The sequence below is a fragment of the Mus caroli genome, chromosome 14, assembly GCF_900094665.2.
Source record: "Mus caroli chromosome 14, CAROLI_EIJ_v1.1, whole genome shotgun sequence".
Lineage (NCBI taxonomy): Eukaryota > Metazoa > Chordata > Mammalia > Rodentia > Muridae > Mus > Mus caroli.
In genome coordinates, this window is record NC_034583.1 from 111,982,576 (window position 1) to 112,010,062 (window position 27,487).

A 27,487-nucleotide genomic window follows, 5' to 3' on the forward strand; every position below is an offset into this window, starting at 1 on the left:
CCCATTGGACTTGCAAACTTTATATGCCCCAGTACAGGGGAACCCCAGGGCCAAAAAGGGGGAGTGGGTGGGTAGGGGATTGGGGGGGTGGGTATGGGGGACTTTTGGGATAGCATTGAAAATGTAAACGAGGAAAATACCTAATTAAAAAATAAATTAAAAAAAAAGTGTTCAACAGAGGTTCATTTAATGATCATTAAGCTAACATCATTTTGTATGCATGTATTTACCATTCAGTAGATGCAAATTCCACCCTCATGCATGTTCTCCTATCATACTGCCAGAAGCCAGGCAGACTGCTATCTTCACTTTATACAAGGACAAACTGAATAATGGACCAGTGAGTGACTGCTGTTAGGTTCTAGAGCTCTTAACTGAGCACTAGGGACACTCAATATAGTAGACACATTTTCTGTACACTCAAGCTACTAGCAGGCTGCTGAAGCCTGCATCCTGATACTGATGAGAAATTCATTTGGTCATTTCACAACTGCAAGCATGAGGCCCTGAATCTGTATCCCAGCACCCACGTAAACAACGGTGTCGCGTTGGAGAGGCAGAGGCAGGAGCATCACTGGATTTCTCCTGATAGTCAAATTGGCTGAAGTCACTCAGCTCCAGATCCAGCTCAGATTCAAAAAGTAAGATAGCCAGTGACTGAGGAAGATACCTTACATCAGCCTCTCGCCCCAGACAGACAGACAGACACACACACAGACACACACACACACACAGACACACACACACCACTCCCAATCCCTGGGCTAGAAGAGAAGCCTACTAATCCTGTGAGACTCTATTTCCACCATTTCCCTATCTCCCTACTGATCTGTCCAGGGCTCTGTCAACATGTAGTCAACAGGCTGGACAGGGCACCTTGCAGGTTAAGAACAAAAGATATTCTCCTCCTATTGTGACAGAAAAGCTATACAAATGTTTACAATCTAAACCCTTAACTTAAAAAAAATAAAGTATGAGATGCTGGCTCCATGGCTGGACTAGGCTGGCTGAACCCCTGGCTGGAAAAGTCCCATCATGCTCCCTGCTGCTAGTTGCCTAAGAGCTCAAAATGAGCTCCTTATTTCAGATTTCATCTTGTTTCCTTATCATAGGCTCAGCACTCTGGCCTTGCCCATTAGGATGAAAATGTGTACAGATGTGCAACCTATTGTACCATTCTGTTACATGGAGTATTTTCTACTTATGGGGTGGTGGGGGGGGGGGACAATGTGAACAGGAAGCCAAATGAACCCTGGGCTCAATTCCCATAATAGAAATTGCACTTTATAGACTGCAAGATGATAGAAAAATCAATACAATGATCACAGAATCAGCATCTTGAAGACTTGCTGTAGGTAGCCGGGTCAATGGAGGACTGAGTCTCCTGATTCATTCTTGCTAACCCACCCTTCCCCCATGTAGAGGTATAAAAAAATAAAATGAAACATCTCAAAAAGCCATTTTTTTTAAGGACAAAAGCTAGAATTAAAAATGTGTAGTAAAACCTAAATTCACCAATATTCAGAAATGATAGAAATGCATAAAATAGTTTATAGAAAGTTAAACCAATAATGATATCTAATGAATATAAAGAAATGGTATGAGAGAGGTATTGATTAATGTGGTAGTAGGGTTCTTTAAAGGAGAATAATAATTAATTGCTACTGTTTATCCTTGAATTGCATCCACGGCCCCAGAGTGTTCAAAATTAAACATAGGTATTATAACTCTGAAATAAAGTTATTCAGAATAAAATATTCATATACAATATTAATAAAAATAATATTTTGAGTAATAACTCATCTATCAGACCACAATCCTGAAATATTTCTTCATCCAAAGGCTGTGGGACTGCTTCTCCAAGTGTTCCCAAAATATGTCTGTGTGAAGTGCCCAGGATGTCATTTAAAAATAAATACCCCTGATTTGCCCACCTCTGGGCTGATTCTCCTGGGGAGGAATCTGCATTAATGAGAATATAGAGAATAGAGTGTTGGGTGACTGGCCCCATGAACCTATAGGGAGTGAGGCCCAGACAACAACTTACTACTTCTGAAAACCTCAGTGGAAGAAGTGTGCATGTGTGTTTGCATGTGCATGTCTGTGCAAGAGTATGGAGGTGCCATACATTCTAGGCAAGCCTTCGATCACTGAGCTACATCTTAGTGCCAGAGTTAAGATCTTATGATTTTCACTGGTCAAAAGCCTCTAGGGCCTTGATGATGACATGTGATTCAGAGGAGAAACTAAGGTTTATAAAATGCAAAAGATAGAACCCACAGACAAACCTAGTACTCCTGCCCTGCTGTAAGTGCAAGGTCAGACTGCATGCAAAGGAGGAGAGTGCCCTGGGAGGGTGGCACTGTGCTAAGTCATCTTGACACCAGCCATGTAGCACAGGAGCCCAGCACTGGCAGCTCATCCTAGTTACTTTTCCTGGGCTTCTCACCCCTCACCACAAGGAACAAGCTGGTTTCTCATGAGAAAGGACACTGGGTCTAGCTGTTAGGTAACCAGGAGAGGAATCTGACCAAGAGCTTCCCTGGTGCTCCTGCTCTGGCCTAACCCTTCACTGAACTGGGCATAAACACCGTGGCTCCTGTCAGCTGCTCGACTGACTGCAGGACATCAAAGCCTGCTGCTTACCCACCTTGTATTTCTGGGATTTCCCCAGCACGTTTGCCAATGAGAACATAAGGGAGTGATCATTAGGTATTAATTGCAGGGCCTCTCTTCCAACAGCTTCAGCCTGGGCTAAGTTACCTGGGAGGAGAAATGAACTAATCAATACTGTGCTTGTGTCTTCTTCTCTCTAGAGCAAGACTTGAATGCATGATACACAGTATTGAAAATACTACTTGAGAAGACCCAAGGAGAACACGAGAAGACACGAGACATGCCCACAACCTAGTGGGTGGAAGAGACATGGGATGGCATCTCAGTACACTACTAACAGACATCTTAGACCATGTTTAAATTCTCTCCCAGATACCAATTATATCCAAAGTGGGACATAAAGCACGGCAAAGCAACACTAACTTCTGAATATTCTTACAGCCAAGTACATGTTCTGTATGTTTTGGAAAACAAGCCATCTACCTCCTGTCTACACAGTTTAGATGGTTTACTAGTTTTCGATTCTATCAAAGTACCACCAAGGCTTTTAAAGGGATGGTTGGGTTTTTATAAAGAAGGCAGCAGAGGGCTACTTGGTAGAAAACTTGCCTACCACATCCAAGGCCCTGGGACTGATCTCCAGTATCGTAAGATAGCACAACAAGGGTAACAAGGCCCACCACCCCACCCCAAACCAGTTGAACCTGGTCTACTATGGGCTGAGAAATCAGATCTAATCATCAGCATTGTATTTTAACTAAGAATCCATTCCTCTCAGAATAGACCTGAAAGCAGATCCTATGTGTACCTCGCTGTCTCCAGCATGCTGGAGGGTAGTGTGGCTCAATGATGGGCCTCAGAATAAATGAGACCTGATCACACCCACTCCTCCATGACTCAACACTAATTTTCATTACATTATGCTTTTCATCACATTATGTTCAGGTAGGTTAGAGGAAACTTCGTTTTCTAGAAAGACATTAGCATCATTATGTGTGCTAGGGTACTGCATGTGCTCTTGCGGCTAGAAGTCAGGATCAGATGTCTTCTTCAATTGTTATCCAATTGATTTTTTTAAGTCAGGGACAGGGTTTTCACTGACCTTGGAGCTCATTAATTAGGTTAATCTAGCTGGCTAGTAAGGGGATCTCCTGTCTCTATTTCCCAGTGTTGGGGTTGTATGGTATCTACCACCGTGCCTGGGCTTTTATGTGGGTGAGGAGGGTGTGACTTGTGGCCTCATGCCTGCAATGTGAGCATTTTACCGATTGAGCCATCTCCCCAGTCTCTAGAAAAAGTTATTTTTGTTAACATCAATTAACCCAGATTTATTTTCATTCTTTCTCCCTCCCTTCCTTCCCCACTCCCTTCTTTCTTTTCCTGGAGTCTCTCTGTGTCATCCTGAGGGCCTCAAACACAGAGATTTGCCTGCCTCTCCCTGCCAAATGCTGGGACCAAAGCTGCATACCACCACACCCAGCTTATTTATCTTTTAAACTCTAGGACTAACATTGGTCAGCAACACGCCCTGACTAGCCTGTGGGAATGACACTGGTCTGCATGCCTTGGTTAGCCCACAGAACGATGGATAGTGGAACACCTTCTCATCATCTCCTTCTCCTCTGCACCTGTGTTATCCAGAAGTATGATCATGTTGTTCCACGCCAGGCTGTGCTCCGGCTTCAGTACGGTGGCATTTCTCCAAGCGTTCAATGCATCCACGTGGCGATTTAGATCTGCATACTGAAAATAAAGCCCCCCCCCCAAGAGTCAATATTCCAACTCTTCCTCCTTGTTCCCTTTCTATGACATTATCACACAGACACACAAAATCCCTCAGAACAAACAATAACTACTACCTTACTTCCTATCAACCTGTGTACTTAAATGCACAACCTCAATGAGTAGAGGCCATCACAATCCGAGCTTTACAGAAGGAACCAAACAAGAGGGAAATGAGTGACTTGCTCGGCCAAACATCTAGAGATCTAGAGGTAGTGTTAGGTGACCTGGGTCTTGCGTTAAGGAACATTATTACCTTTTATGTACTGACCACAAATATGACATCACACTTTAAGCTACTGAGAAACACTGATGATTCTATTCCAGGTGCACCCCAGGAGGCTCACTGGCCAGTGAGCCTAGTTGAAATGGCAAGGTCTGAAATGGTGAGACCCTGCCTCAAAACATAAGGACAGCCACAGAGGAAGGTACCCAAGGTTGATCTTTGACCTCCACATGCACACACATAGGCTCAGCTACCCACACAGAAGTGATTGGGGTGGGAGGGAAGCAAGAGCACACATGCACTCCATATGCCTATTTGCTTGCGAAGAATGTTTTAGAAACCTCTTATGAATATCTAAACTCAAAATACAAATATGAGCCATTCAGATATATTTTTGCAAACTTTTTTGGAGACCCATCTAGTCACATAAGATCCCTCAGCAGTCTGGATCAGCTTGGCTTGTGTGGGAAGAAGAACATCATCTTTGCTTTCTCTGGACAGGAAATTTCATTTAACATCCATAACAATATAAAACAGATAGCTCTAATCTGCACAGTCATCAAAAGTCAGAGGGACAAAGTGATGGATTCTTTTCTTTTTCCATTTGTGTGTGTGTGTGTGGTATGTTTGTGTGCTTGTGTTTATGTTTTTTGCATGTATATGGATATATGTGCACAATGTGAGCACCTGCATGTGGTGGTCCAAGGATGCTAGGAATCATCTTCCATGGCCTTTTCACTTTCTTCACTGAGGCGTGGTCTCTCAATCAACCCCAGAACTCACTAAAATGGCTACTCCCACTAGCTAGCTTTCTCTGGGAACCCCAACTCAATGGTCATCATGCCCACCTGGTATCCACATGGCGTTCTGGGGACCTGAACTCGGGTCCTCATGCTTGTACAGGAAATGCTTTAATTTCCCTACCTTGTGATGGATTCTTTAGCAGGTGATCCGACCCTCTTAAACTCAGGTCAAAGGTACATTTCATCTGAATATACTCCATCCCTAAACTCTGCATGAAGTCCCTATGACAGGAATCTATGGCAGCTTTAGCTTATAATTTCCGACTGCTTATTAAGCACATTTTCCACTGGACAACAGAAAAATTTTAACTTGTTCTATGTCCCATTCAACAAGTAGGTGACATGAGGTCAAATGAATTATGCAAACATTTACAAACATCTTTTTTGTTAAAGAGAGTTTCTCAAATTTCTCACGAGGCTTAGACTGTCAGGTTGCAATGTTTTCCCCTTTAGGAAACCATTAGGAAATAGTGTAAAAATTCAAATAAATACAGCTGTTTACATATACCAAACATTAAACTTGGTCCCTGCACCAGATGTCTAAGTCAGTTCACTCCAGCATGTATTCCAGGTCACAGTCACTTGGATGGAGTCAGTGATGACACTGTATATTCATTATACAACACAAGTCCTCCAGATGTTTCCTACTTGTTCCCACTATTACTCTGACTGTTGTTTTGTTGAAGGTGAACCAGATAACAAGTTTTCATTTTGTCTCCATGGCTACTCTTCCTTTACACACACTTTAAGGAAGCAGAGAACCACAGTGATGGTAATTTAATACTCAGCAGGGAGTAGAGGTGTTATTAACCTACCAGTCCATCATGGGTCCTTTACCCTCTGACTCTTTCTCCCAGCCTCAGAAGGACAGGGCAGAGGACCATGCTTCTCCTGCACCTCTCATTCTCCTACTGGTTGTCTCAAAATGGCTCCAGCCCATTTTCTACTGTCCTGAGGCTGGAAGCAGTCATCTTCCTCTAAAAGGTAGCCACGTCTTTTGTTAGTTCTCTGTCCATCCACATGCTTCCCCCAAACCTATATTTACATTTTTGTTATTTCCACAACTGTCTGACCAATTCCTTGTGCTAAGCCTTCCCTATTTAAAATACTTAGCCAGCTTTTGCTTTTCTAAAGCCCATCACGACTGGATAATGACCAGCTTCTTCACAGCCAACACTCCCCAGCACTCCTCCAGGTCACTGTCAGCACAGCCAACAGTCCCCAGCACTCCTCCAGGTCACTAACACCACAGCCAACAATCCCCAGCACTCCTCCAGGTCACTGACACCCTCAAGGGCCAGCACCACGTCCCTAATAATCCAACTCTTCCCATTTCCTCTGTCATTATCGAGGAATTATAATATAGAGGAATAAGAAGAGCATTATATCCTCTTCTTACCAGAGTCCATAAATCAAAGCAAATATTAATCTCCCAATATAAAAATGCAACTTCTAAAACAGACACCTTGAAGCTATTAAGTTCCTTTTATTTATGGGTATATAAATGGGCTGGTTGAGGTGCAGAGATTAAGCCTTGATGCTTTTAAGTTGTCAAGGGCAAAAGCTGGGTAATTAAACTACAACAGAGAGCAACAACAGTACCCAATGGGCCCTGTGGTAACGCTACATCTGGGTAGCACAACGGGTAAACAACACCACTGTCTCCATCATTTTGGGACTGTGAATGATGGTCACAGTCAAAGAAAGCATCATGCAGCCCAAGACTGGAGCTCACCATCCATGCTTATATTTTATGTTCTGCGTTCTTTGCTTTCGAAGCTACTCCTATAGGGTTCATTTAGCATATATTCTGTTTTCCAAATCCCAAGCAACAGCAGTGAGAGGCAGTGAGTAGTGAGGGAGCAATGACTGTAGAATTGAGCTTTAATTGAAGCTGCAGGTGGGCGCACTTGCTTGGCAGGCAGTGACCTGAAAGGAGCTACCTCTAGAAAAGGGGAAACACCAAAGACTTCACAGGGACCAGCCTAATGTCATTTAACTGCTAGTTTAACTGGCTCATCAAACAGTCACTCCACCTCCATGCATAGATTCAGGTTAATACATCTACTCCCTCCAGCCAGCACATCCTCCCTTTGTTAATTTTGAGGATTCGCCCTGCTTTGTATGTGACTGAAGTTTTGGTCCCTACTCACACTGTCATGGGGTTTTCAAATGACCCCCCCCCCCAACCCCAGCTTACCCTTAGAAGAGCTTCTTCTGGTTTCTAGGAGAAACCTGCTTCAGCACAGAAGTACGAAACAGATCATAAAATATACTTTTTTTTCCTTTCTTTCCTTCTTCTTCTTTTTTTTTTTTTTTTTTTTCTGAGACAGGGTTTCTCTGGGTAGCCCTGGCTGTCCTGGAACTCACTCTAAAGACCAGGCTGGCCTCAAACTCAGAAATCCGCCTGCCTCTGCCTCCCAAGTGCTGGGATTGAAGGCGTGCGCACCACTGCCCAGCTAAAGTATCCATTTTTGAATGTAAACCTGGAGACAGCTGATTGAGACAAGGGTATCTCAGGCTTCTGTCCTTTATTCAAATCTCTGCTCCCTGGGATCAGTGGTGTTGATGTCTCTGCTCTACTGTGCCCTGCAGGAGGTGACACCTCTTTTTGACACTGGAGTAGATTCCTAGAGATGGTGTTGTCCTATCATACTTATCATACATATATCACAACTAAAACAAGGTTTTTGTTTTTTAAATGAAAACTACTTCATTCTAAAATTTATAATACAAGCAATGTCTGTCCACTTAAAGTGACTTGTCCAGCATTAGAAAGTCAGTCTTTCTCTTTGCAGCCATGCGCCTGGCCATTTTGGTTTTTTTCCTCTGTTCATTCTACTTGTGCAGTCAACAAAATCTTGGCTCATCATTCCAGAAACAAACATGGTAAAGGCCAAAGTTATTCATGTCATGGTAAAAATGGAAGCCTATTCTTTCTATTAAAATATCCAAACACCCAATGTTTTCTTGGTTTCCCTTCTGCTTTGACTGGGTCGTCAAAGTCTAGACAGGGATGATTACCAGAGGCAGGGCCATGCTGGGGGATATTTATTATTTTTTTGTGGAACATCTGAATTATCAAATAGGAGATGAGATGATTATTTGGATGAATAACTGATGTGAGGAACTACTAGTTTTGTTTACACAAAGAATGCACAAAGCAAAGATGCTTTGGGTATTTCAAATGAGGATAAGCAAGATTTTTTTTTTTTTTTTTTTTACCTGTACATGCTACCTACTTGTGAAGCTATACACTCCTTTTAGATGTTCCATCTCTGTATGTACAATCCGCTTTGGCTCAGACAGATCCAAAGTATTTCCCTTACCGATTTCACCTAGTCAATGTAATGAGTCCTGTTTAAAGAATTATGCTGTTTGAGCCACATTATTTTCTTTGCCATGAAAATTAAGAGCAATCAGATTACCTTAAATATTTTGTCAAGAACCAGAAATACAGAGCAATTCAAGCACCTTAGTTTCTATGCCCATTAAGTAACTGCAAGGCCCTTTTAGATAAACACTAATTCCTGACACCGTCCTTTTCAGGAGGATGTCCCCTTGCAAAGCAAGAGATCTGTTCCCTTGGGGAAAGAGAACAAGGAAGCTCAGAAAATAAGTTACAGGTTTGTTTTTAAATATTAGTTTCTATTGAATTCATGTTTTAAAAACAACAATAACAACAAAAATCAATGTTTATCAAGAAACAGATTCTTGATGCATGTTTTCCAGGGCAGAAGGGATGTACAGAACTTCATTTCATCTATTGCCTTTGTGATTTTCATAAATTAGACTCATTCAGTTTGTATGGCTCATTAATTAGAACTTCAGCAGTGTATACAAGGAAATCAAATACTATTTTCAAATGAGATAAACACATATAGAGGACTTTTATAATGTGGACAGTGCTGGATGGGTTTAAGAAGGTCATTCTGTTTTAGGTGATGGGAAACTGGGGCTGCCTGCCCTTACCAGCCGCCCGAGGTTGTAGTAGCAGTCTGGGTATTGTGATGGGAAACTGGGGCTGCCTGCCCTTACCAGCCGCCCGAGGTTGTAGTAGCAGTCTGGGTATTTCCGCCTGTGTTTAATCGCTGTCCGGTAGCTCTGCTCTGCCTCCTCAAACCGTTTCAGGCTGTTCTGAACTATGCCCAAATTCATCCATGCGGCTGCAAAGTCTGGCCTAGAAAAACATTTTTTTTTTAAACAAAAGATAAACAAGAAAACGAGGGGATTAGATGATTGCCCAAACCCAGAGATTTCACTCTTTGTTCTTGGCAGAATGTTAAGAAAAGAAAAAAAAAATGCTTACTGTATTTGGACAGCCAACGACAGCAGCTCTTCAGCTTCCTGTAGCTCATTCCTTTCTTTTAAGATATTCCCAAGGTTATTCATGGCATGAACGTACTTGGGATTTAGTCTGGAAATGGAGAGAAAAGTCACACAGTCTGTCACTGTTCGGTTGTTTTCAGCTAACACTTAGAAATCAGTCAAGACCGACAGGCATTTCAGAAAGGGAAGGTCCATGCGTACAACTGTGTACCTGACTGCTTCCCGGTAATATTTGATGGCCGCTGTTTGGTTGCCTTGATCAGCCAGGTTTTTGCCAATGTTGTAGTGAACCTGAAAACACAGGTGACAATTTGGCCATCAGCACATAGACTTCTTTGTTCAAAGCTGGGCATCTATTGCATCTTCTAACTGAAGACAGAAGGGGAAGGGATTAAAATATAAATACATCACTGACCAGAATAAAAAAGCCCTACTGGGGAAGGGTGGAAGAGTTGCAGGGCTATGTAAGAAGTTGTGAGAATGACCTACAAGTCAGGGGGGGAGGTCATAAGCAAATAGCTGTAAATATGACAGGAAAGAAGATGACTACATCACCCCACACAAAGCCAGAAACTCATTAAACTGTTCTGGAGAGCTTCTTGCTCTCTTCTCCCAGGCACCTCAGAGCTGAGATCACCAGTCAGTCACCTACAGACCCGAGACAGAAGTTAACTGTTACTTTCCCTAAATCCAGTCCTTGCTGGTCCAGCATAGTCCTCTGGTTACCACTGCATGCATTCTGCTTCCTGAGTAAGAAGTGGGATGTTTTCGTCTCGCTCCCCAAACTCATGCAATGGCATCCCAACTCCTAACCTACGGAGTTAAAGGTAAGGACTTTAGAAGGCGAATAGGTCACAAAGATAGGCCCCTTACTTCATTTGTTATGCAGAGGTTTCTCTGAAAGATGGCTGTCCCTGAACTGGAAGAAGGTCCTTCCTGAGCACCGCTATGCACAGGTGCCTTCACTGTGGATTTCCTTGCCTCTAGAATGTTGAGAAGCAAATATTTGCTGTTTAAACCCCAGTCCACACTGTTCTCTCAAGGCAGCCTAAACTAGAGGCTAACATCTATGACCCCTCATCTTCCAGGCAGCAACTTATGAGGACTAGATAAGGCACTTGGCCACCAGCTGGGGATATCACGGCAGCAAAAGCCCAGAGTTGTACCTCACAGTGCCTCGGCTAATGGCTAAACCTGTGTCGCTGCATAGGTTTCAAGGGCTGTGCAGGAAAGGTTATGTTCAGGTTTCAGAGCCTAAGAAAAAGCTTTGTGGGATTGATTTTCTGGCTGGGATCTGAAGTAGCTACTAAGAGAGGTTTGCCCTGGGAAGAGGAGGCAGCCCAGGCAGAGTTCAGGGATGGGAGGAAGCTGGTGTTGGGCAAGAGACTCAAGGTCCTAGGATGCTTGAGGGCAGGAACTCAGGTTGGCCACTATGACTAGCCAGGCAACAGCAGGCCGGTGAAGGCACAGCTTGAAAGCAACAAGGTCAAATTACTCCATACTTGTGCCCTTGAGCTATCATGACAAGGCCCTTCAAACCTGGGCTTCATACAGCACTGCCTGTCTCAGTTCTAAAGGCCTAGCTTGAGGTAGACTCTTCCAGCCTGGTATGTCTTCTAGGTGTATTTTGGTGACCAGACAACTCTTACTGATGTCTTCACACATCACCCAACTAACTTCCTTGTCTCCATGTCTCTTCTCTAACCTGATGTAAGCCATCTTACTCTGTCTTCTTTTCGTATGACAGAATACCACAGGCTGCTCTTTTTAAAAATGTATTTTGGTGTTTTGCTTGCATATATGTCTATATGAGGGTGTTAGATCTCCTGGAACTGGAGTTATAGACAGCTGTGAGCTACCATGTGGGTGGGTGCTGGGAATTGATCCTCTGGAATAGTAGTCAGTGCTCTTAGTTGCTGAGCCATCTCTCCAGCCTCCATCAGACTGTTAATGTTTTAGTTTAGAAATATATTTTACTCACAGTTTAGGAAAGAGGTTGTGAAGTCTGGGGTCAGGGGTTAGAGGAGGCTGTCTCTGCTGAAAACTCAGATTACAGAGTAAGGCATCAACTGACAAGACGGTGGGGTGTGTTGTATGTCCTGGCATGTCCTGGGGTGTATTGTGTGTCCTGGCATATCCTTTAGAGAAGGTCACTGCTGGTTTACTACAAGAATGTGCCAGGTCAATTCTCCCTCCTTATAAAGCTAAATTCTCATGTCTTCATCAAACCTCAGTTGAGTCCTGGCAAGAAATGCCTTTACATACTGATTCATCTTGTTGGTCTTAAAAAGGTTAACTTACATGATGGGAGTTTTATGTTTATTAAGAACGAAAGAGAATATATGAGTAGATAAACCATTTGCAAAGACAATGAAAGAAACAGGACTCACGGTTGCAAATCAATGAGAAATTTTTAACCATCTTAGAGTGAGGATGCCTGGGAGGCTGGTGCAGAGCTCTCAGTTACACATGGGCATCAGGTGAGACTAGAATCTGAGTCTGAACCCCAGTGTACATGCCTGCAGTCCTAGACTTGGCAAGTAGAGACAGAAGAATCAGATTAAGGCCATCTTTGGCTACATAGAAAGTTCAAAACCAGTCAGGGCTACTTGAGACCTTATCTCAACCATTAAAATAGAAGAAGGGGGAGAAAGAGGAGGAACAACAGAAGTGGGAGGAGAAAGAGAAGGAGGAAGAAAAAGGAGGAGGAAGGAAGAGGAAGAAGAAAGAAGGAAGAGAAAGAAGGAAGAAAGAGGAGGAGGCAGCAGCAGCAGGGACCTAGACTAAGATCAGAAAAGCAGGACGACATGGCCCTGAGGAAGGCCATCAGAGGTCTGTATTGATGATCAAAAGCTCTTCCCAGAATCAGGAGGCATAAACCCTAAGGCCGGTAGTAATCCCGGAAAGGGATACCACAGATCTTTGTTTGGAGAGGAAGACGCAAGGCAAATGCTAAAGGCCACCATGACTTGATATGGTTCTTCCCATGATCTTCTCATCACAGTGGCTCTGAGCTGATACACTGCTTTGGTATTCGACATCTTGTTGGAAACTGAGAATCTGAGTCTGAACCTCAGGGTTTCTAAGCCCATTCCTTCTCACCACAGTACACCTGCTTTCCGGGAGCTAGTGAAGATAGGCTTGACTTCTCTAGGCCATCTAGAGATGCCTCACCACACTGCCTGCTTTTCTACTCAAAGCTGTCTTTGAACCACTGACTTCTATTATGCATCTTGGACAGACTATTTATAGAGCAAAGCCCATGGCCTTTTAGTGTGACTGTGAAGACTGGGCCTTTAAAGTGGCAATAAGGAAGTGAGGTCACAAAGTGGACCAATCTGACTAGAATCAGACAGAAATGAAGACTGTAGACAGGAATGACTAAACAATGACACAGTGAGAAGATAAGTCATTGAGAGAGAGTGTGTGTGTGTGTGTGCGCGCGTGCATGCATGCACGCGCGCGCGCATACACACACATGTTGTGACAGAATAGAAGCTTAGAAACACACACATACCATACATGCACACACACTCACACATGCATGCATGCACACACAGTTTGACAGAAACTTAGAAACACCATATAACACACACACACACACACACACACACACACACACACACACGTGCGCGCACATACATGCATGGACAGTGATACAGAAACCTAGAAACTCTTCCTGAACCAGAATACCTATCCATTTATAGGTATTTTCATTCTTCCACAGCTTGGAAGTGGCTTGGTAAACACTACTGCCAGAGCAGCCCACGGCATTTGTGAAGATCATCCTATTCCACACAACAAAAGAAGAAAAGTTAGAGGGTGCTATCGAGAAGGATGTTCTCTGGGTCCCCAGAGCACAAATACAGCTTCTACCTAGATATAAGTATGGACTCCAGTCTCTTCAGCCCATAGGCTCCTGCTGTTTTCCTTTGTTTGGGGGTAATTTTGCTCTCTTTGTAAACTAAAAAGAGTTCAGCTGCCCTCTGCAGCATGGCCAAGGTTCTGCCAGACACTCAGGATGCCAGGCCAGAATCCCAGGGGAGAGGACAGGTCACTGTGAAAAGCCGCCGGGCAGCAGCTATTTAAATGGAATTAGTTAGAAATATGATTCGGGCTTAGAAGGCATTCCAAAATTAAGAAGACATTCTCTCTCTCTCTCTAGATTGGACAGAGAATTCTGTGAAAAGAAAAGAGCTGTCTAGATTTGGGCTGAATAATTCAGAAAACAAACCTGACCAACAGGCTACTTTTAGTAGCAGTTAGAAAATGGGGGATTTTTGTTCCATGTAAGACAGAAAGAGCCCAGGTACCCAACTTTTCCTCCAGCCTTTGCATATCATTTGCTAAGACAATGAAGCCATATTAAAATAGCCACTGCCACCAAGTGACAAACATGTAGGAAACAAGCAGAAGTGCCCACAATGAGAGGCACTTCTAATACCATTAAAAGTCCCAAATATTCTGCTGAGGTTGCAGATTGCTAAAGCTAAAATGTATAAACACATAAAGATTCATGTTCATCTTTAAGGGAATACCTTCGAGTGCTACATGATCCTTTCTTTGTTAACTTAGCACTGTATCATGGGGTTGACATTAAATACAACATATGTCTAAACCTTAAAAACTAAAATAAGTCCCAATAAATTCAGTACTTGGAATCTCTCATACAGTAGGCTTTATTAACACAATTTCCATTTGGCCCAATTCAATAACTAATATTAGGCACTTATCACATTCAAGGCACTGTGGGTAATATCAATGCAGGCCAAGGACTACCTACCCTGATACCTCAATCTTTAAAAAAAAAAAGTGAGGCTCAGTTTATATATCTGGGTCTGAACAATAGCTAGGTGCCAACTGTAATATTCAGAGACTACTGAGTAGAGGCCAGAACAGAAAACAAATCCCATGCAGAGGAATCAAAAGGACACAAAAGTTTCCAAAGGGAGAAACTGCGATAAACACAGCTTTTTGAAAAGAAGAAAAAGACAATTAGACACTTCAGTGCATAGAGAACCATTTAAGACAAACAGAAATTCTATCATGCTTACATTAAATGGCCTAATTGAGAAAAGCTCTGGAGAAAGAATGATTATCATGATACTTGAGGTCTTTATGTGTACCCCAAGTTAAAAAGAAAAACATTCATGCTTATGACTGAGTGATGCCCATGTGTGTACCCTCAGTTTCCAATCTAGTAGGGCTGAATTCACATGCTGAGAAGATTTTCAGGCTAAGACAACAAATATACTCCATGTTCCTATGGTCATCTAGGCACCACAAAACACCATGTTGGATCTCTGAAAAGCCACCCAAATTACTAACCTAAATAGTACCACCAGCTTCCCCTTTCTATGCCTCAGTTTCTCCCATCTGGTAAAAATAAAGAAAGCAATGTCCTTTATCTAAGTCCTTAGCAGAAGGATAATAGGTTTAATTATGACACCCTGTGTAGAGACTGGAGTTCCCCATGGTGAGGAACTATATAAACAGAACTAGCAATTAGTCCTGTCCAGGCAGGAAAGTAAATGTAAAGGAGATTTTATCTACAAAATTACACTACTACTACAGTTAATTTACAAAAGATAGTTGTGATTGATCAACAAAACCAAGATAAAAGCTTGAAGTAAATCACTTTTCCTAAGACATCTTTAAAAAAAAATAGATATTTTCTTTATTTACATTTCAAATGTTATCCCCTTTCCTGGTTTACCCTCCAAAAACCCCCTATCCCATCCCCTTTTCCCTTGTTCACCAACCCACCCACTCCCACTTCCCTGTCCTGGCATTCCCCTACACTGGGGCATCAAGCCTTCTCAGGACCAAGGGCTTCTCCTCCCACTGATGTCCAACAATGTCATCCTCTGCTACATATGCAGCTAGAGCCATGGGTCCCTCCATGTATACACTTTGGTTGGTGGTTTAGTCCCTGGGAGCTCTAGGGGTACTGGTTGGTTCATATTGTTGTTCCTCCTATGGGGCCACAAGCTCCTTCTGCTCCTTTGGTCCTTTTTCTAGCTCCTCCATTGGGGACCTTGTGCTCAGTCCTATATTTGTCAGGCACTGGCAGAGCCTCTCAGGAGACAGCTATATCAGGCTCCTGTCAGCAAGCACTTGTTGGCATCCACAATAGTGTCTGGGTTTGGTGACTGTATATGGAATGGATCACCAGGTGGGGCAGTCTCTGGATGGTTATTCCTTCAGTCTCTGCTCTGAATTTTGTCTCTGTAACTCCTTCCATGGGTATTTTGTTCCCCTTTCTAAGAAGGATCCAAGTATCCACACTTTGGTCTTCCTTGTTCTTGAGTTTCATGCATTTTGCTAATTGTATCTTGCTAATTGTATCTTGGGTATTCTGAGCTTCTGGGCTAATATCCACTTATCAGTGAGTACATATCATGTGTGTTCTTTTGTCATTGGGTTAGCTCATTCAGGATGGGATATAAAATTAACTCAAACAAATCAGTAGCCTTCCTATACTCAAAGGATAAATAGGCTGAGAAAGAAATTAGGGAAACAACACCCTTCGCAATAGGCACAAACAATATAAAGTATCTTGTTGTGACTCTAACCAAACAAGTGAAAGATTTGTATGACAAGAACTTCAAGTCTCTGAAGAAGGAAACTGAAGAAGACCTCAGAAGATGGAAAGATTTCCCATGCTCATGGATTGGCAGGATTAACATAGTCAAAATGGCTATCTTGCCAAAAGCAATCTATAGATTCAATGCAATCCCCATCAAAATTCCAACTCAATTCTTCAGAGAGTTAGAAAGAGCAATTTTCAAATTCATCTGGAATAACAAAAAATCTAGGACAGCAAAAACTATTCTCAACAATAAAAGAACTCCAGGGGAATCATCATCCCAGACCTCAAGCTGTACTACAGAGCAATAGTGATAAAAACCTGCATGATATTAGTACAGTGATGGGCAAGTAGATCAATGGGATAGAATTGAAGGCCCAAAAATGAACCCACACACCTACAATCACTTGATCTTTGACAAAGGAGCTTAAATTATCCCGTGGAAAAAAGACAGCATTTTCAACAAATGGTACTGGTTCAACTGGCATTTAGCATGGAGAAGAATGCAAATCGATCCATTCTGATCTCCTTGTACAAAGCCCAAGTCCAAGTAGATCAAGGACCTCCACATACAACCAGATACACTGAAACTAATTGAAAAGAAAGTGGGGAAGAGCCTCGAGCACATGGGCACAGGGAAAAACTTCCTGAACAGTACACCAAGAACTTATGCTCTAAGATCAAGAACTGACAAATGGGACTTAATAAATTACAAAGCTTCTGTAGGGCAAAGGACACTGACAATAGGACAAAACAGCAACCAACAAATTGGGAGAAGATCTTTACCAACCCTACATCTGATAGAGGGCTAATATCCAATATATACAAAGAACTCAAGAAGTTAGACTCCAGAGAACCAAATAGCCCTATTAAAAATTGGGGTACAGAGCTAAACAAAGAATTCTCAACTGAAGAATACTGAATGGCTGAGAAGCACCTAAAAAAAAAAAGTTCCTAAGACATCTTAACTAAAACAGGAATGAAATGTTTTGACCAAAAAAGAACAAACATACAAACATAGGACAGGCATGGAGTCACAGCTCTTATAGACTTGTCTTCACTTTAGGGTCGCAGTAAGATGTGACATGCTCATTAGTTTTATTTATATAACTCTGTCTGAAATTGTTACTTTCCTTAAAGATAGAATGTAGAACTGAGAACTTCAGAAAGCTCTTGGTACCCAGAAGGATCACGTTCACACAAACTATGCAATCCCAATCAAATGTGCTAAGTAAGACAGGGGTCAGGATGACACAGTAATCTGTACGCTAACAGAAGACTTCTACCCTAACTAACGTCTTGGCCCAACCTCAGCAAATGGAATTCTCCTCTTACTGTTTGGTAAAGCCAAATAAAGACAAAATCTAAAAAGTTAGCATTTCCCAAGCACCTATGTGCTTCCCAATATGCTATGGTCAAGAAACCTACCAGGCAGGCATTATTTCTCACAAAAAAAGAACACTGAGAGTTTGACTAGTTGGGTAAGTGGAAAGCTTAGACTTAACCGAAAATACAAGTGAGATAAATCCCTGGTAGATCTCTCCAACAAAACACTGCCAATTTTACAGCACATACCCCCATGCTTATCAACCTGCAAGAGGCATCACCAAGCACAGACCTCAGGGTGCTATGCACATACACTTCTGTGCAGCAGTCAACTTTAAATTCCCAAGCCTATTCACAGGTATTGCAACCTTCACATTATAGCCTGAATGAGACCAGTTCCTCCTATCAACAGAGCATAGATTCTGAAAGGTCTGCTTTAAAAGATTAGGACGGAATCTATACCCAGCCCCAGCCTGGAGATGAAACAACCCCCTGACTCCCAGTGTCTTCAAACTGAGGTGATACTAGCAACTTGAGGATGGCAAGTTTAAATAAATCTGTTAATAATTAATTTAATAACTTCTTTTAGCTAAGTGTAATGAATCTTAACTAACTCACTGGAAAAAAATACCCAATAATCCCCAACCCCACCCCCAGTTACTGATCCATGGTGTATGTTCTTATCTACTGGAAGATTAAAAATGTTCTCCAATGAAGTGCTCTGGAGAGTAAATCTGGTGGGCAAGGTACCTTAGCATTGAGGGGACACACAGACAGGGCGCTTCGAAAGAGCTGCTCTTCGCTCCGCCACTCGCCACTGCGAATCACACATCTCAGTGCATTGATGAGAAGGATGCCCAGGATGATGGCGGCAACAGGTTTCTGAATAGAGTTGGCAGAGGTCATTAGTAACATGTGGTGCTTATGGTTCTCTGAGGCAGCATTCTGGGTTTTTCTTTTTGGTATGTACATATGTGTGGTGCACGCACATGGGTGCACAGATGTAAACACACCTGTGTCCATGTAGAGGCCACAGGAGGATGTCACATGTCCTCTATTCTCACTCTAGGCCTTAGAACGCAAAGCTGGCAGGACAATGAGTTTCCAGGATCTCCCTAGCTTGGAGCCCTCAAGCTTGGGGGTTATAGGCATGCAAAGCCATGCCAGGCAGTTTACATCAGTGCTATGGTTTGAACTCAGCCTTCACTCGCACAGCAAGCTCTTTTACCCACTGAATCACTGCCCCAGCCCTATGCTACCTTTTTCTTAGTGTGTCTGCTCAGAGCTCCAAATCCAAAGGTTAGCAGCACGCAGTATCCAGCGCTGGGAAGGTAGAGGACACGTTCTGCGACCACAAAGCCCACTCGGAAAAACAAGTTGCTTGCAGGAAGAAAGGGGATCACAAGAAATCCCAAACCCAGAGTAAGGATTCTGGAAGATGAAAAGGTATTTACAAATTCGGCTCTTTTTAGATTTTCCACGAAAAGCACCTTACTTGACATAACAATAAAGACTGCTCTTTGTTTCTTGCTATCAACTTAGAAAAGATAGGATAAAGTCATCAGTAGAGGGGAGTTGGCTGGCAGCACAGAGCAAAGTACTTAGCAGCCAGCACATAGGAAAATCATCCAAATCATGTTTGCATCAATAAAGTCAAAAGATTAGATCTAATCTATTCCTTGATTAGTGAATACTCTTCCCAAATAATGCCATGTAGTTTTTAATGGACCCTTCCCTGACTGGTCTAGAAAGACCATACTGAAATAGATTAAGGTTTGTAAATTTAAAAGAAACTATCTTTTGTTACTGCGGTCAAGCACAAACACACTTTGCAGTGAAACATGTATAACATCCACATCTCTAAGGCTCTGATGATGGGATGGTGTAAACGAAGCAGTGAGGTCACATTTGGTGGTTCCTTCTCAGACCCTATGCCTCACAATATTTTGTTTTACATTCCATTTCACAAGTATAAATGACCTGATTAAAACTGAAGTTTGTCGCTCTTTAGAATCATCAACTAATTTAAGCACACAGGTAAGCAGAAAACACTCATTCATTTTGAGAAATTACTTAGTTAACATCATGTGCACTCAGGTTTTGTGAAAACTGTCTTAAGCAGTTTTCATTTTCATAGAATATGTTTGTCTTCTCCAATTATTTTCTCAATAACCCTTTGCAAAAGATTTTTTTAATCTATTGAAAAAGTGTAGTATCTTTTGAGGGCAACAACATATTTTGTGCAGGACAATAGAGAGGACTTCGCAAGGGCTTCTTTGAAGGAGAACTGTGAAATAATGGGCCCAACATTTGTCAATTATACTCCCTGTTCTGACCATAAATTACATTTTACCTCCTACAGCGAGGCCTCTAAGTGCTACTTAGGAGGGTGGGAGTGGCCCATGGTAGTAATGCCTACTGCCTCTCCAACTTCCCTCCCAACCAGCTGAAGCCACAGATTCCTACCTTGTTGCTGCCATAAATTCAGAATAAATATCCTTAGATGTCCTATACACAGAGTTGTTAAGAAGTGATAGGCGCTGATTTTAGCAAAATGCTTCTGCTGCACAGAAGTTAAAATTCCATGCTGCCTCTTACCTTCTCTTGCAGCTATCCTCAGAGCACAGGGCTTGGAATATTAGGCCAATTAGGCAGAGCCAAAGTGCCGCTAGAGCAATTACCCTCCAGTCACCAACTGACTTAATGAGGGGGATGCAGCCCATTGACCAATCAAAACACAGCCACCAGGGACACAGCAGCAGCCAGGCATTCAATGAATAGTAGTAATTATAGTTTATGGCCTGTCAGTCAAAAGAAAAACAAACACTTACTTGATGGTGAACTTGAAAGAACACACATATCCTAACTTCACTTCCGAGGCATTCATAAGCTTCTGTTCCAGGAAGCAGTTGTGTAAAAATAAAATACTGCCCATTTGTATTCTGAGCATAGGGTTGTAATCTGTAATTTATTAAATGTATCCAGATTTTAATACATTAAAAATACAGCCAAGCCAGTGGTCCAGGCAATGCAGGTGTTGGTTATATTTCTGGCCAGGATATGGCTCATTTACATAGTATTACTTAACGCCTCTGACATGGTCAATGTAGGGCCCAGTGCACCTAATTCTTTAAAAATGGAGCTCAGCTCTGAGCATCCTCTTGACTCTCTCTGTAGAGTGCACAGCTAAGAATCTGTGGCTTGAGATCCTGATCCTTAGAAAAACACTCTTACAATAGCATTGCGCTACCACATTTGTCTTAATTCAGCCATGCTAGGTCCTCCTGCAGCAACAAAGATGGGGTCAGATGGGCATCATAATAGAAGGGGTCTCTTTTCCTGCTTTTCATGAAAGGAATTATGTTGGCCCTCTATGTGGGCCTGAATCGACAGACTCAATAAACCTAGAATTTAACCATATATTGAAAATATTTGTAAGAAAAAAAATAAACAAAGCTTAAGCTTGCTGAGCAGTGAAAGATACCCTTAATCACATTAGAACAAAGAGCAGGCACTGTGTTAGGTGCAGTGTAGAAGCTGGAGACAGTTTTGAGCATAGGGGAGATGTGAACAGGATATATGTAAACACCCTTACCTTATCAATGAGACTCCTGCACCCCTGGATTTTAGAATTGGGATGGGGGACTCTTGGAACTAATTTCCCATGGGCATCAAGAGATAACTATATAAAGAACCAGCACACACCCTTCCTAACAGCGTAAAAAAAGTTGTCTTTATTATAGAATAACCTTAAAAACAACAAAACATGGATGTATCCACTGATTAGGGACTTGTGAATGTGGTGATGGGTGGGGATGAAGATAGAGAAGACGAAGGTGGATCGCCACCATCCTAACGCTACAACCCTTTAATACAGTTCCTCAGGTTGTGGTCACCCCCAACCTTAAAATTATCTTCATTGCTACTTCATAATATTACCTTTGCTAGTTATACATCATAATGCTAATATCTGTTTTCCAACTGTCTTAGGATAGATACCTCTATGAAAGGGTCATCTGACCCCAGAAAGGACCACAACTCACAGGTTGAGAACTGCTAATCTATAGATGGGTAAAGAAAATAATTGAAAAGAAATCCAGGCTCAATACTTACCCTAACCAACATGCTGTCAGCAAAGGACGCTGGGTTGTCCACCTCAGTAAATGCCGGTGGGCCTGTTCCCATGATTTTCCAGCGTATATAAAGCATGCTGGTGCCTCCAATGGTAAGCAGGGCTATTCGGAAGAGGAGGCCTCCATTCTTGAACATGCCTGTATTCTGAAAGGACACCACAAAGTTCCTGTTGTCGAAGATTTTCAACTTAAGCATAGCATGTATTCTAAGTATTTAGGAGGCTGAGACAAGAGGGTCCCGTCCATTCCCCCACTCTCTCCATATAGTCTGCCTGGGGGTTATACAGAGTTCAAGTCCAGCCTGGGCAACATTGAAGACTGGTTTAAAATAAAAAGTAGAAAAAGGAGTGGATACAGGTTAATCACTTGCCTAGAAAGAGACCCCGGGTTTTACTGCCCCGCACTGCAAAGTAAATAAATATACCAAGCCCAAGTACGAGTAGCTACTGCATTGACACTGTGCACTAAAAAGTTGCCTACTTTAGAATTCAAATTGCAAGAAATACTTGGAGAACAGCATTTTAAATTGGCTGGTCCCTGACATTTTCCATATCTAGGCTCCAGAAAAAGTATGCGGCTCACCTCTTGTGACTTGTTCTTATGTAGGACCTTCCGGACAGCTGCCAGAATGTTGAGTTTGCCTATGACCAGGATATCGAACACAGCATTCAAACCCTAAGAATCAAAGTCTCACAGTTAGTCCAGAGGGATCCTGGCCCTGACAGGGCAGAAATTAGCCACAATTTCATTATTTAACCTAGACCAGAAATTTGAAGGAAACAACGGACAAACTCCCAGGTATTTACGAAGAACTGCCACATGTTTTGATGAACCCAATCCACTGTGGGACCTGGCAGTAATGATCCCATAGCCTACATTTAGAGTACTGTAAGACTGAGGATGGCTACGCTCTGGGGTTCTCATGGAAAGTTCCCCAAGTCTTTGTTTCCCTCACCTCCTTGTCTATAACTGAAACAGAGCGGTCAACTACCTGGGCAATGATTAAGCATATCAAGAGAAAGACAGGCATCAATCCTGCAAACCCAGCCTTGTACGTAAACTTCGGTGGGCTGACCGAGGCCTGGTGAATGGGGCAGACACACATCTCTTTTTCTGAAGGATGCCTGGATCTCTCAGAACTCTAACTGTTCAGTAGTGTCTTGTGCTCCCTGGGCAGACAGCTGGACTCTATCCTCAAGTGTGTGCTATGGAGACATTCCAAGGTCAGGCTAGGTCAGGTCAGGTCAGGTCAGGTGGGTGGGGAATGGAACCTGGGGAGAAGTGAAGACACTTCTTGAGCTTTAGTTTAAAAGCTAGACTCTCTTCCCTTTATGTCCCCTTACTGGCAAGCTGTGACACAGCTGTCTATAGAGTAACTCTGGACATAGCACATAAAAGATGCGCATGTTGTATGAGTAAGCCTCCTCAGACACTATGCAGAACTGCCTACTCCTGTTAGGTGAACAACAATGACCTGAGGTAAACCATAGCCCCACCTACACTAACAGCTCCTATAGCCACCATGATGGTCAGGCCGCTTTGACAGCTTTTCAAGGTATAGTTACACCTTGGATCTAGTCTTTACTTTGTGGATGATTTTCTGTCAATGTCACTTTGGTAGGCACTGTCATCTACTGGAATCCCTGCCCAGTCTGCATAAAAGAGTCTGAATATCCACAGTTTATATCCAGTGAAAGCTGCCCCTATGTGACTGGGCTCTTTTAATATGGGGTTCTGTAGCAAAGAAGATCAGAAAACATCAGAAGCCAGTGGTAATTTGTGGTTTTCAGAGCAAGGATGACAACCCTGCTTAACTCTCTCCCACAAATGCTAGGAGTCACTAATTATCCAATTCATAGGCCACTGGCGGGTTAAACGTTTCAAAGAATCCTGATTTTATTCACTAATGTGACACACATCATACATGGGTCACAGAAGACCATCTCTGCTCAACTGTAAACTGTTTTTCAGGAGGCTGGAACTCTCTTGTCTGCCATTCCTACCTTCTCATGCTGTTTGCTTCTCTGCCTGGAGCTGTGGGGCAGCCACTGAGGGTCATACAGTCATGTGACCAGGGGGACTGACTGGTACTCATTCCTCCATCCAAGTTGCAGGCAGCATCAATATGCTCATGGTTTATTTAAATTCAACCTAATCTTCAGTGCTTCTAATATGTTAATAAATTCTGGAGCAACCTGCAGAGCTGGCTAAGTGGGATTCCTACTCTGCAGACCTGGGAAGGGGGCAGAGACCCGGAATTAAGCTCTGGGATGCTACTGGTCACAAGGATGCCTAGCAACCTCCACAGGCATTGTAGGACAAGTAAGGGATTCTTATTGACATCTGCTGGCTCCAGGTGGGGACGATGCTAAATGTCTACAATACACAAGAATCAGCCCACTTATTAAAACACCCACAGTGACAAGGTTGCAAAAACAACTGAAGTCAGAAACTCATGCTGTAGCCCAGGCTGATTAGGAACTTGCTTTGTAGACCAGGCTAGCCCTAGACATGCAATCATCCCAACACAGTCTCCAGAGGACAGGGATTACAGATGTGAGCCACCATGCCTAGTTCAAAAGTATTAAAAAACTAACTCAGGAAACTTAAGTATCTTAATTTTTTTTCTTGTTTTATGTGTATGAGCATTTGCTTACATGAATGTGTATGTACCACACTCACGCATGGTGCCCTGGGAAGAACCCTTGGAGGTGCCAGACACAGGTGCTGGGAACTGAGCCTGGTCTGCAGAGCAGCAAGTGGTTTTAATTGCTGAGCCATCTCTAGCTTAAGACTTAAGTATCTTCACACAGTAGTTCTTTTTCATATCCTTGCTTGCTGACTTTTATCTTACAGACAGAACTCAGTAAAATCAGTAATCTTTGCTTTGAGTTGTGTCAAGTCCCACATTCTGACTGCTCCTCTCTCCCAATTTTAGTCAACTACCACGATTCTTTCCTTTGGGGTGGGGGGGGTCTCATACCCTTAGTTTCAATGTTTTCCTGTAAAGAGACAAGGCCAACAAAAGTTACCTGGGAGGAGGAGGGAAGCGAGCTTTTTAAACTTCCTCTGTTCTCAGACTCAACCCCAGTGTCTATCCAGAGCAGACCTAGAAGTGGTGTGCCTACCTGCTTAGGGAGCCCTCTCCTGCCTGCTTTAGCACTAGCTGCAGAGGCCAAACAGCATCACACACTCAACCCAAAGCTCACTGACATCCACACGAGGTGTCATCTAATGACTGGTTCCCACTCCCAGTAATAGTTTCAGGAGAACTGGCTCTGTGAACATGGTTTCACTTACATTTTACTAAACAGAATGTACCCCAGGATTTAAAAAGAGTGAAGATGATCCGTGTCCTATATACACAACAGAGGCTTCAATTCTCAGAACTGTAAAATGTATGAGGCATAGAAAGAGCCTTCTAGGAAATTTATTTGGGTAGACGAGCATGCAGTACTTGGTGTGTGTATGGAGGTCAGAGGTCAACTAGTTAGTCAGTCCTGTCCTTCCACCATGTGGGTCCCAAGGATCAAACATCACTTGGCAGCAGTCACCTTTACCTGTTATCTCACTGGCTCCTACACACCTTTTTTTTTTTTTAATTAGATATTTTCTTCATTTACATTTCAAATGCTATCCCAAAAGTTCCCTATACTCCCCACCCCTGCCCTGTTCCTCTAGCCACCCACTCCCAATTCTTGGCCCTGGCATTCCCCTGTACTGGGGCATATAAAGTTTGCTAGACCAAGGGGCCTCTCTTCCCAATGATGGCCGACTAGGCCATCTTCTGCTACATATGCAGCTAGAGACATGAGCTCTGGGGGTACTGGTTAGTTCATATTGTTGTTTCACTTCCCTTCAGCTCCTTGGGTACTTTCTCTAGCTCCTCCATTGGGGGCCCTGTGTTCCATCCTATAGATGACTGTGAGCATCCACTTCTGTATTTGACAGGCACTGGCATAGCCTCACAGGAGACAGCTATATCAGGGTCCTTTCAGCAAAATCTTGCTGGCATATGCAATAGTGTCTGCATCCCATAATCAGCCACCAAACACTTACATACCTTTTTAAATACTAGACTAACTAGGCCAAGGCTTCTTAAACTGTGGGTCATGACCCCATGTTAGACTGCATAATTATCTGTAAAAACCTGGCAACATAAAAGCTTCTGAATACACAATAAGCAAAAATTAATTCAAAATTGAAACATATCATGAATCCAAGGTGTTTGTGGTGGCCCTCATCTGGTGTCCATTGTGTAACTTCACTGAAGCCTGGGTTCTAAACATACAACACGCATTCCTGGCACACTGTGCACACTATCACACCACACAATGCCCAAAACACTTACTGAACACCATGTTTTACAGTTTCTTTACATACTAAGTTCTCTGCTCTTACAGGATCATAATGGTTTAAATATGGGAAAATAAACACTTTTAATCTTTCCCTACTATCATTCAAAAGCATTTCAATATCAAACTAGTGTTTTGTTGGATTGGATTTTGTTAGGCAAATATGCGTATCCAAGTCACGGCATGCAAACTTACTTTGTTTAATAGATGATAAAAATTATGGTATACCAAAGATTTGCTTTAAAATAAATTTATGATTCACCATCAGTAAGTGATTGATTTGTAAGCCTATCTTATCTTCCTGTATTATATACCCTGAGTTGTGTAAAAATCTCTTGGGCAGAAATGGCTGTGAATGCACAAGGTTGAAGAATCCTGGGGCTGAGGATTCAGAACAGTGGTGCAATGCTTTACCAGCAGGCACAAGGATTTGTTTGCTGGAACCACACACAAAAGCAAATTGAGCCCTGAACTATCATTCTTAACTGGGTCAAGGTATCTCAAGTTTTTGGATGAGGAGAAGAGTCAAGGGTGTGTGTGCCTACATGCTTTCGGTGGCTAACGAAGTTCCTTGTTGTATGCGGGACTGCTAACTGTGACAGTGTACCAGGAAACTGAGCCATTCTTTTATCTTTTTTAAGGGACCACTCTACAAGGAGGAAACATGCCCCTCTCCCTAAGAAATTTTCACAGATCAATTTACACAATTCATTACTCATGGTCAGAAGAATCCATCAATTCTCTATCTGAGATGCTGGCATTTGGCAGCCAAGACCCAAAAGGCTAAAACCTCAGGCTGGCAAAGTCACACAGAAGCAGAGGAGGATATGGGAGTTGGATGGCCCCCAGTGTCTCTCTTGGAGGCATTTTCTTGGTTTGTGATCAAGGGGGGAGGGCCCATTGTAGGTGGTGCCAGCTGGTAGTCCTGGGTTCTATAAGAGAGCAATCTGAGGAAGCCAGGGGAAGCAAGCCAGTAAGTAACATCCCTCCATGGCCTCTGCATCAGCTCCTGCTTCCTGACCTGCTTGAGTTCCAGTCCCGACTTCCTTTAGTGATGAACAGCAATGTGGAAATGTAAATTGAATAAATCCTTTCCTCCCCAACTTGNTTCTTGGTCATGATGTTTGTGCAGGAATAGAAACCCTGACTAAGACACAGGCCCTATCTGTGTTGGAGGTCTTACCAGCACAGTGATTCCTTGCTCTTTGCACAGCATGGCCACGGCTCCCAGAAAGATACTCAGCAATACCCAGAAGGTGGAAGAATGTGTTCCCTCCTTGTTACCTGCTGGTGAGTAACAAGCACATAGGTCATGTTATAAGTTCCAT

At 42.8% G+C, this 27,487-nt stretch overlaps 2 protein-coding genes across 10 annotated transcripts in view; one reads left to right on the forward strand and one right to left on the reverse strand.

Moving 5' to 3' along the window:
- The window catches only part of LOC110309873, a 26,644-nt gene extending 12,088 nt beyond the window's left edge, over positions 1 to 14,556 (forward strand). The window contains exons 2-3 of one of the 2 annotated variants that reach the window (XM_029468863.1): positions 8,977 to 9,053; positions 13,922 to 14,556. In XM_029468863.1, the coding sequence (XP_029324723.1) occupies positions 8,977 to 9,053; positions 13,922 to 13,942 (98 nt within the window). In that variant the 3' untranslated portion in view covers positions 13,943 to 14,556. Of the gene's footprint in view, positions 1 to 2,816; positions 2,949 to 8,976; positions 9,054 to 13,921 lie in introns of those variants that run through there. The other variant, XR_002379758.2, reaches the window with a different exon arrangement.
- Tmtc4 (transmembrane O-mannosyltransferase targeting cadherins 4) overlaps positions 1 to 27,487 on the reverse strand; it is a 63,629-nt gene that overhangs the window by 5,033 nt on the left and 31,109 nt on the right. For 2 of the 8 annotated variants that reach the window (XM_021182603.2, XM_021182604.2), the window contains exons 6-16: positions 27,343 to 27,446; positions 22,387 to 22,479; positions 21,785 to 21,949; positions 20,270 to 20,472; positions 18,931 to 19,102; positions 18,422 to 18,553; positions 9,968 to 10,047; positions 9,737 to 9,844; positions 9,466 to 9,607; positions 4,245 to 4,359; positions 2,651 to 2,763 (exon numbers count right to left, since the gene is read on the reverse strand). In XM_021182603.2, coding sequence (XP_021038262.1) covers positions 2,651 to 2,763; positions 4,245 to 4,359; positions 9,466 to 9,607; positions 9,737 to 9,844; positions 9,968 to 10,047; positions 18,422 to 18,553; positions 18,931 to 19,102; positions 20,270 to 20,472; positions 21,785 to 21,949; positions 22,387 to 22,479; positions 27,343 to 27,446 — 1,427 coding nt within the window. Of the gene's footprint in view, positions 1 to 2,650; positions 2,764 to 4,244; positions 4,360 to 9,399; positions 9,608 to 9,736; positions 9,845 to 9,967; positions 10,048 to 18,421; positions 18,554 to 18,930; positions 19,103 to 20,269; positions 20,473 to 21,784; positions 21,950 to 22,386; positions 22,480 to 27,342; positions 27,447 to 27,487 lie in introns of all 8 variants that reach the window. The other 6 variants (XM_021182605.2, XM_029468861.1, XM_029468858.1 and 3 more) reach the window with 3 other exon arrangements.